The sequence below is a fragment of the Urtica dioica genome, chromosome 1 (genome assembly GCF_054948205.1).
Source record: "Urtica dioica subsp. dioica isolate 48M chromosome 1, U.dioica_male_clone48M_v1_H2, whole genome shotgun sequence".
In the NCBI taxonomy this organism is placed as follows: Eukaryota; Viridiplantae; Streptophyta; class Magnoliopsida; order Rosales; family Urticaceae; genus Urtica; species Urtica dioica.
In genome coordinates, this window is record NC_142756.1 from 2,829,100 (window position 1) to 2,839,087 (window position 9,988).

General features: G+C 35.0%; 1 protein-coding gene and 1 long non-coding RNA gene across 2 annotated transcripts; one reads left to right on the top strand and one right to left on the bottom strand.

Annotated features, from left to right (window-relative positions):
- The first annotated feature begins 1,969 nt into the window (after nt 1–1,969).
- On the top strand, nt 1,970–4,414 carry LOC149406339 (UPF0481 protein At3g47200-like). Its single transcript, XM_089626187.1, has 2 exons — nt 1,970–3,004; nt 3,714–4,414. Exons 1-2 carry the CDS (start codon nt 2,102–2,104, stop codon nt 4,119–4,121), a joined length of 1,311 nt encoding a protein of 436 aa, XP_089482313.1. The 5' UTR covers nt 1,970–2,101; the 3' UTR covers nt 4,122–4,414.
- A 4,433-nt stretch (nt 4,415–8,847) lies between these two features.
- Nucleotides 8,848–9,774, bottom strand: LOC149406340 (uncharacterized). The gene is made up of 3 exons (XR_016301786.1): nt 9,529–9,774; nt 9,303–9,427; nt 8,848–9,227 (listed from the first exon to the last, which is right to left on the bottom strand). It is a non-coding gene; the product is annotated as an uncharacterized LOC149406340 (long non-coding RNA).
- Between the last annotated feature and the right edge of the window lie 214 nt (nt 9,775–9,988).

Genomic DNA, 9,988 nt, shown 5'->3' on the forward strand with positions numbered 1-9,988 from the left:
AAAAAAACAAATCAGCGGGCTTATTTGTCATTTTTAAAAGTAAAATAAAAAGGATAAAAACTAAGAAATAGCAAAAAAAGTAAAAGAGATTTGTTTGAGGGGGGGCCTTCCCCTAGACAATTACATATTAGTATTTAAGCTTTAAGATTAACCTTATGTTCAATAATATAAACAGTTTTTTTTTACATTCTTGTGGGGTTGAATCTAACCCTCACAAGAGAAATACCTCGCATGAAAGAGGTGGTAGGGCATCTGCTCCATATCCCAACCAATTTAGCACGAGATTATTTCATAAACTATGTACTTTTGAACCAAAATTCAATATGTCAAAATCAATCCAAAAATAAGAATTTTTTTATATTTGTTTGGTATAAAACTACCAATGAAAATATTCTTTCTATTTTTCTTTTATATTTCGTCTGCGTAGTTTATTTACATGATCGTCAATAATCTATCTGATTTATTGACATTGTCGACATTACAAAGTTTTTTTGGAAAACTTAGAAAATTTGGATGTGGATTCAAAATTCCAAGCAAACCAAACGAAATCTACAACTACACATCCAAAATCAATCTCGTTTCGAGTCTCTCTCCATTTACCGACGGATATTTAGGTTTATTGGTCATGACTTTAACTTTAGGGTTTATGTTTGGGTTTTGGTGTTTTTTTTAATCATTTTTGACGTAGAAGAAGAAGACGAAGAAGAAGAAAAAAAAACATAAATCGTGACGGAGGCGAAGAGAGAGAGAGAGAGAGAGAGAGAGAGAGAGAGAGAGAGAGAGAGAGAGAGAGAGAGAGAGAGAGAGATTTATGTCCATATCAACGTGCTTCACGATTCCACTCCCTCCAAAGTTCGTATATACCTAATATTTTGAGAAATCTAAAAAAAAAAAAAAAATTTGAAAAATCTAGAAATTCGTTTGAAACTTTATTAACATTTGTCTTTTTATTGACATAAATGTCAATAAATCTTCAAACGATTTCTGAAAATTCTTTGAAAATTTATTGACTTCGTTGTCAATAAATTTTCTGGATGTCAATAAATCTTCAACATACCAAATTCTTTGAAGATTTATTTACAACGATATCAATAAATTTATCGACAACAATGTCAATAAATCTTCAAAGAATTATCCAGAATTGTATAAATGTTCAAACGAATTTCCAAATTCTTCAAACCAATTTTTTTCTTTCAAATTTCCCAAATTTTCCAATTTTTTTTTTAACTTCGCCGACTAAACGAAAAATGATCTCTAACTTTGGTTTTGTGACCATTAAGTAAATAACAAAAGTAAATACAAATAAAAATAAAATAATATTTTATTAAGGGTATTTTTGTACTAACACATATAAATAAATTATACTTTTGGATTAATTTTGACTTATTAAATTTTGAACCTAAAATATTGAGGATGTCATAGTTTAGAAATAATCTCATTTAGCATTACGCCAGCATCTCATTAATATATTTGTCATTTCCTTACTTGCTATGTCATTAGTTAATATGAATTCATTGTTAATGATTGTAAATTAGTAATATTTCGTGGCCGTGGCGTTTATACTTTGTAACATTTTTTCTTGCTACTATCAACTAAATACAGCAAATAATAATAATAATTGATAAACCGTCAATATACTGTCACGAGGAAGTAAAATATATTTATATATTCAAATTGTCAAAATAAGAAATTTTACCTAATTTTTTTATGCCCCAAGTTAATTATTTTTTCCCCTTTTTCAATTAACCTATCAATCTTCATACACTGCAATAAAAGGTATTATCATTACTGCTCTTCGAAGCAAGGAACCACGTTCTAAATTTCACGCATATAAAAATTGTCAAGTCAAGTATTAGATTCTCTTTAAAACAAAGAGCAATGTGTTCCCAACTGCAAAGGTTTTCTTTAATGGCCACTGAAACTTACTTTCTAATTATTTAGACAGCAATTAGGCTACTTTAGTTTTTTGAGTCTCATGCCGACCAAGTACGTATAAGTTCAACACAGAGCTTCCACATCTAATGCACCATCACAATACAGACAATCTGACTTTGGTTTCTCATAATTTCATATTTTTTTTCTTCCATTATTATTTGAGAAAATGTCCGAGGCCGTACGAGACGATAATCACGATGTCACCATCGACGTGGCGGCCTTGAAAGATGACTTCAAAGAAAAGATGGCCGGAAAATTATCAATGCCGGCGAGTTGCAGCATATTCCGAGTCCCGAGCATTCTGTCGAGGCACAAACAGAGCGCTTACAAACCCAACCAATTCTCCTTCGGCCCGTTCCACCACAACAACGAGAAAACCAAGCCCAGCGAGCCAATCAAGCTCAAGTACCTCCGCGACCTCCTGTCCCGCGTCGCACCGGATCAAAACCCCGACGGGACTCTCCTCCGCCTGATCGAGCCCATCGCCAAAGTCTGCTCCGAGGCGAGGGACTACTACGCGGGCCCCACGGGGATGGAGCCCGGCGAGCTCGTCCACGTCATGGTCCTAGACGGAATCTTCATAATCGAGCTCTTCCGCAAGAAAGCCTACGAGATCCTGAGGGAACAAGACGACCCGGTCTTCTCGATGTCGTGTCTCCACCAGTTTCTGTGGCACGACCTGATCCTTCTGGAGAATCAGATCCCGTGGTTCGTCCTCGAGATCTTGTTCAAGGAGACCTCGACCGGGGTCGACGAGAAAGAGCTCGTCCAGATCGCGATGGAGTACTTTTCGACGATGTTCTCGACCACGCCTCCGCCGATCGAGCCGCTCCTGAAAAACGCCGAGGGAGGGAATAATAAGCACAAGCACATCTTGGACCTGCTCAGAAACTCTTTGGTCAACCCATCCCATGTGATGGACAAGAAGCAGCGAGGATGGGCAACGATGAGGTCGGTCTCGACTCTGGAGGAGTCTGGGATTAGGTTCAGGACTATGAACTCACGGTCGATACTCGACATCCGGTTCAAGAAGGATGGGGTTCTGGAGATACCCACGCTTTTCATTCAGGTGAACAAAATTTGACAAAATATAATTTAGAGAGTACAATATTTAGTCAGTTTTACTAATATATATATATATATATAAAAGAACATTCTAAGTTAAGGCCTTATTCGGTAAGATGGACAGATGTAAGGCATGGATGGAATAATTTTGAAGGAATGGAAAATATATACATACATACATACATATATATATATATATATACATACATACATACATATATATATATATATATATATATTTAACGTCAAAGGATATATTTGAAATTTTCAAACTCTTTTGTTCTCTATGGTGGCCCATGTATCGTAGTCCCTCTAAATCCCTCGATTTACTATTTATTCAGCCTACTAAAGACACGAATCATTACAATCTTTCGTATTTTTTTATAGCTAAATAATTAATTACAAATGAAATTGCAAAATAGCTCATTTTTTTTTTATATAATATTAGTGAAATAGCAGAAAGTAATTATCTGGTCTCAATAATTCTTCTGATCTGGTGATTAATTTTTTTTTAAAGCGATAAATTACTCAAATAAATAACAAACAAGTTAATTACAGTGTCAAAAAGAAATTGATAATATAATTTTTGACTATGCAACTAATCAATTAGTTTCGATATAACTTTTTTTTTCCAATTTTTTATTCACACAAAGCCTAATGAAGTGTTAAGGTTAATCGAGTATAACCTTTTTTTTTCATGTCTCTACACTCAGGAGACGACCGAGACGGTGTTCCGAAACCTGATCAGCCTGGAGCAATGCTGCCCAAAGTACGAGTCGGTGATTACTTCTTACGCAGTCCTTCTCGACAACCTCATCAACACAAAAGAGGACATGGAGATTCTGTGCAAGAGCGGAGCGATACAGACATGGCTCAATGTCGACGACGCGACTCGCTTCTTCAACGGCCTCTACATCGACACATGCGTTAAGGAGACTTTCTACGTCGAGCTAACCAAAGACGTCGACAAGTATTGTCGACGCCGGTGGCACACTTACCGGAGGGTTCTTGTGCGCGACTATTTCAAGCACCCTTGGGCTCTCATCTCTGTCATCGCCGCCACTATCGCTCTCATTCTCACTTTCATACAGACTATCTATCCCATGATCAAACCTAACTGACATAACTGACAATAAGAGAGGAGTAAGTCATCATCTTTATATAAGAAATACGCATCAAACTTCATGATAATTATGGTAGATACATTTATGTCTATGAGGTATGAGAGTTACTACATGTTTTGACTTGTCTTCTATATTCCTATGCTCTATAGTACAAACTACAAATTAAAGCGAACCATCTCTTGTTACATAAATTCCATGAAAATTACGGTATTAGTACACTACTTTAAATCCATCTCCTGCGAAAAATTAAGATATTTGTACTGCTTTCCAAATCCATAACTCCGCCTCTAATATATACACTACTTTAAATTATTGCTTTCATTTTTTAATTCTTTATAAAGTTGTAAAGCATAAATCATCCATGAAACATTAATGAGGGTTTAACAGCTATATCCAGGGTTGCTCCATTACACTACTTTTTCTAGGTTTACTCGTGGTTACTAGCTTTGAGAAAAAGAACTACTAAAAGTGGAAAAGTAGTGACTCACTTGCACTGGATGTTGAAGTTGATGGATAACTTAGCGGCTTAGCCACGTCGATTTGACGAATAATAGAAAAAACAATATAACGCAACGTATCAACTTGCTTATCTTCAAGCAAACTGGCCATCATATATTACTCTGCATATTATCTATATTTCCAACGGGGATTCAGACAAAGACACACACATATACATAGGCACACACAAATTAGATAGTATAGCTCTCTTTAGGAGAATATATGTTTGTAACATATATATATATATATATATATATATATATATATATATAAAATATAATAAGTGCAAATCCGAAATCACTGTTCATAATGATCTACCAATTAAAATACGACATGTAAGCAAATTCCGAAATGAATGTTCACACCTCGCTTTGAATACAAACCGTTTTATTTTTTTTTTTACTTTGTCACCGTTCATTTGGGTTTGTACGGTTTCATTGTAGGCTTCACCATTTTCTCTCGTCTCTTTCTTTCGCGTCTCTTTCTTCTATATTTCTTTTTCTTCGTTGCTCTTCGCCGTTGGGTTTGTACGGTTTCATTGTAGGCTTCACCATTTTCTCTCGTCTCTTTCTCCTATATTTCTTTTTCATCGTTGCTCTTCGCTGCTAGCGAAACACTTGCCATTATTGGCTCGCGCATCATCGTCGGACATCGTCTCCGCTTCTCTTCGGTGAGTTCATCATCTCGACCTCGTTTATGTCTCCTCGTCTTCTTCTTTAGGATTTCTTGTTGGAATTGAGGGGTTTTCAGATTTGATAATGGTTTTGTTCGAATTTAATTTGAAAAATAGGGTTTTCAGATTTTATATAGGTTTTGCTCGAATTTACTTTTAAATTTACTTTTATGATTTTGTCGTGCCGGAGACGCCTGAGAACAGTGCGGCAGTGATAGACCTTCGGCTAACAATCAGCCTCTCTAATTGGGTTTTCTAGGGTTTCATTTTGACTACACCGTCGCACGCCCCAGGCTGCCACGACGCTCGGTGAAGCTTTTCAATGGTAAGTGTTTTTCCTTCATTCAATGTTAACACTAATTCTTTTCAAATTGCTTTAATAATCGTGCAGAACAAGTATCTGCTTCTTTTTTAAGATCCACTATTCTTTACTGCGAAGTCTAACAAAGTACGTTTCCTTTTCCCTATTGTTTTTCCCATAATTCGATTATTTTTTTTTTTTGCAGTTATCAATCCGTGTTGTAGTTTTTTTTTTTGGGCTCGTGCTAAAATAGATAATTGCTTGTTTTTTTTCCCTTTCTTTTTCTTTTGTTTTTCGTACTGTTGAGTTTGTTGTGTTTGTCTGGTATAATATTTGGGATCTTGGATCTGAGTTTGTTGCTGAATTTTGATACTATTTTGATCGCTTGGGTTGGTTATGGGTTTCTTCAACAATGACAAAGGTCTTAAATTTTTTTCGTCCTCTTTAACACAATTTCCATCATCAATTTGTAGATTGTATTTCGGTTTCCTTGGAAGGAAAACTCGAGTCTGCAACAGATTTAACTCTGTTTTGATACAGGACACGTGGTATAATCATATCGTTTTGAGATATGGGGCTTTAGAACAAAAGGCTTATATTTTTATGCATAATTTCACTATTAATGTCTGAAGTTCTTAACATCGAGAAGGTCTTAACTATAAAATTCAACGCTACAGTGATTTCTTAGTCTCAAGGCATAATACTTTCTGTACCAATTATCCATAACAGCATCCTGAATACTTATTAGATGATCATACTTAATTCACTATGATTCTTCTGGTTTTGATGGAAAGCTCTGATCGCCTTTTGGATTTTGTGAAGAGTTAGTAAGGCAATCAGTCATATATGTTTATGGAGCACTTGAAGAAGCTCGATAGTGTTTCAAGTGCCAAGGTAACTATATTTACTATCACGGCATTAACTTGGAATTAAAATTTTGTTACACTTTTCTGATACAATTATTCTAACGGGAATGACGTTTCAGCTGGTTACGGGTTTGTCGAGTTTGATTCAGTCGAGACCGCCACAAATGTATAGCCAACATATACTTGCAGGTGAGTCGATCGAGAGATCATCTCGAGTCCAAAATTTATATGATGTGGGGAATTTGTGTATTGGTTCTACGAATCTAATCTCAAACGCTAGGGCACTTTTTTTGATGGCTGTCCTCTCAACTTGGAACTTTGTTCGAATAAAAGAAATGAATAGACTGTGAAAAAGGCTAAGCATAAAAAAGGCTAAGTAGTATTTTTTGGGAAGAGAATGGGATCAAAATCAACAAACTTGTCAAAGAAGAACAAAAGCACCCTAACAGTGAGTTTTTTATTTAGAATTTTGTGTCCATATTAAAGAACTTTTGGTGGTTTGTTGATGTTATTTTGTTCCTGATTAGTGCAGAAAAGACTTGTGATTCGTCTAATCCACGGGACGTGAAGGTAAATTCGTTAGCTTTGATCGAAGCAATCGGTGATTGGAGTTGTCAAAAAAATCGCAGTCAATATAAAGAACCTCAAAATCTCGAGACGAGTCAAAGGAGATCGTTGGTAAGCTTAACTATTAGTGAATGTTCACTGGTTCATTTTGTTTGCTTATTCGATTACGGCATTTCCTATTGCTATCTCGTACGCTGCTCCACTTTCAACGTTCCGCCTTCTACCTCTATGACGAGCTCTTAAGCATGGCCTTATCCACGAATTCAGGTTCATATTTTTCCTCTCTCTATATTACAAACTCACTTTACCCCTTTCCTTTAATTGCAGTCCAAATAATTTGATTCGGTGTTTTCTCTTCTCCAAGGTACGTACATTGATGTCTCAAGCATTTTCTCCTCACAGTTCATTGATTGATGTCCTGCGTAATTTCTCCTTGCAGTATCCGGTTCTAGGGCATGATTTCGGTCTTCACAAATTTATAGGAGTTTTCTTATTTAAGGTGGTTGTTCATTAAATTAAAATTCTAGCTTTACCATTTAGTATGATTGAGAAACGTATGAATTAAATACTCATTCTTTGGATTCCAGTTCAAAGTTAGCCTATTTATGTACAAAAAAATTAATTTACTTATATATTATCAAGTTTGAAAGCATAACTTATATATTAGCAAATTTTATCGAGCCATGCTGAGCGCAAGAACATAGCTTCCGGTAGGTAATATAATATGAGCTTCATGTACTTCATGTACAATGTCTCTCTGTTGCTAGGACTAATTGTAGATCACTCCTTGAGAATTACTCTGTCAAATCCTGTTTTATTAATTTCATTTATAATTTTCTCTGTTTTGGATTTTGGATGTTAATTTCAAATGGATCAGTTGATGTTTTGTTCTTGAATTTGGGTTTGTTTCAGATTTTCCAAGTATACACCTATATAACCCATTTGTAATTATAGTTCGTTTTCTGTATAATGACGAAGTGGTTAATCTCATCAAAATTCAAGTGTAAAGCAATGGTGCAAATAATTGAAAGTTCATAATTATTTAGAAGGTCATGGTACTAATGCTTCTTCCACATTGCAATGATGCTTGTAGATTGCGCTATGAAATGAGTAGCTCTTGCACCATATTTGGCGTCAAGCTCATTGTGTATGACTTTGCGGAAGAGGAGGTTGATCAAGATTGAAAATTCTAGAGATGAAGAATCAAAATCTATTATCTCTTACTTAATTTGAATTTATTTTACTCCCACGGTTTATTATGGAATATTATCTCTTACAATTTCAAATTATTTTTCAATTGTATTTTACTTTGACGAATACTGGTAAAACTCTTTAACAAAGATGTATTAAAAAGTAATAACATTATTTTAAAATAAATTTACCAATTAATATCTATAATCACCACGTGCGAAGCACGTTCTACATCCTAGTATATATATATATATATATATATATATATATATATATATATATGTACTGTACGTATAATATAAATACTCCTAAAGAAAGCATGAACTATTTAATTTTTGTGATCATCAAAAGAAAAGAATAGAGCGTTTGGTAAGTATACGTTAGAGTGTATTATTCTTTGAGTTGACACATTATTGGACTCTTTTTGCATTCCGGTGGGTTATATATATATATATATATATATATATATATATATATATATATATATCATTTTAGAATAAATTACTGGAATGCCCCCTGAACTATGACCCGAGTCCACAATTGCCCCCTCATAAAAAAAAAGTGATCGTCTGTTTACTTTTAATTCATATTTTGTGTCGAAAACAGTCCTTTCGTCTAATTTTTTCTCATTATGTTATGTTTTGAGGGTAATATAGTAAATGCCTTGATTTCATTTCTTTATTTCATTTCTCACCCACAAAGAAACAAAGAACAAAGTACCAGAGAGATAAGGATCTGAGATTTTAAGGTTGTCTAATTTTTTTTTAATTTTTTTTTTATCGAGAAAAAAAGTATGGGATCGATTTGTTCTCTGGAGCTTGGGCTGGATTTGAGACCGAGTTTCGTTCCGAAGACGATCAGCGATTTTCTCAGAGCCTCGTTGGCGATTGAAAATGTGACTGAGAGGGGTTCGAATCTTGAGGGTTATATCCAGAGATTGGAAGAGGAAATGAGAAAAATCGACGTCTTAAAATGCGAACTTCCTCTTTGTATTACGCTATTGCGTGCTATCAATCAATGAATACAGCAACCGTATTACTACCCGTATTAATTTTATAAATAAAGAAAGGAGAGATTAGTACCTGGTGACCACTCTCGTTGACGAGATCGGGATCGGCAGACCTGTGTTAAAGAAAGACCAACTAACCTCATCTTTGACCAAAAGCTTCTTCCCAAAATCGATGAATTTACTTTGAACCTCTTTGTTCTGAACAAAAAATAAAAATAAACCCATTGAGGCAATCAGTCAAACAGGTTCTGGGCATATGCGAGGGAATAAGGTGTTCGTAAAGAATCGTGCTTTGAAACCTGCCGGAGTATCGTCGAGAAGCCTGAGAGGCTTCGAATTCAGATCCAAAGAAATTTCGACATAGGCAGAGGAAGAGTAATCCATAACAGCCTCTGAAGTCCCTCTATTCAAATTCCAAGCACCAACAGCCTCAGATTGACCCAGAAAGTCAACCATGAATATGTATTTCTATTTCTGTGTGTGAATTGTGGATATTCCCAGCTTCTTACTCGCAACTTTCAATGAAAATCTAAATCAAGTTTGTAGCTTTAGGAAATGAGAGAGCTTTGGGACGTGTATATATATATATATATATATGTGTGTATATAGCTCTCAGAGTCTCAACTAACTTGGAACTTGGAAGGAAGCTTGGTCGAAAAAGAGATACAGAGGAGAGAGAAGGTCTTTTTAGGGAATATTTTAGTAATGAATCGTTGAAGTTTTAAATACAACTTGTGGTATCCTAATGTTTATATAATA

What these genes read in the sequence shown, in the direction of transcription:
- LOC149406339 (XM_089626187.1), top strand. Translation starts at nt 2,102, where the DNA reads ATGTCCGAGGCCGTACGAGACGATAATCACGATGTCACCATCGACGTG. An exon ending in TACCCACGCTTTTCATTCAG is followed by an intron (nt 3,005 to 3,713) that starts GTGAACAAAATT and finishes CTCTACACTCAG; the next exon opens with GAGACGACCGAGACGGTGTT.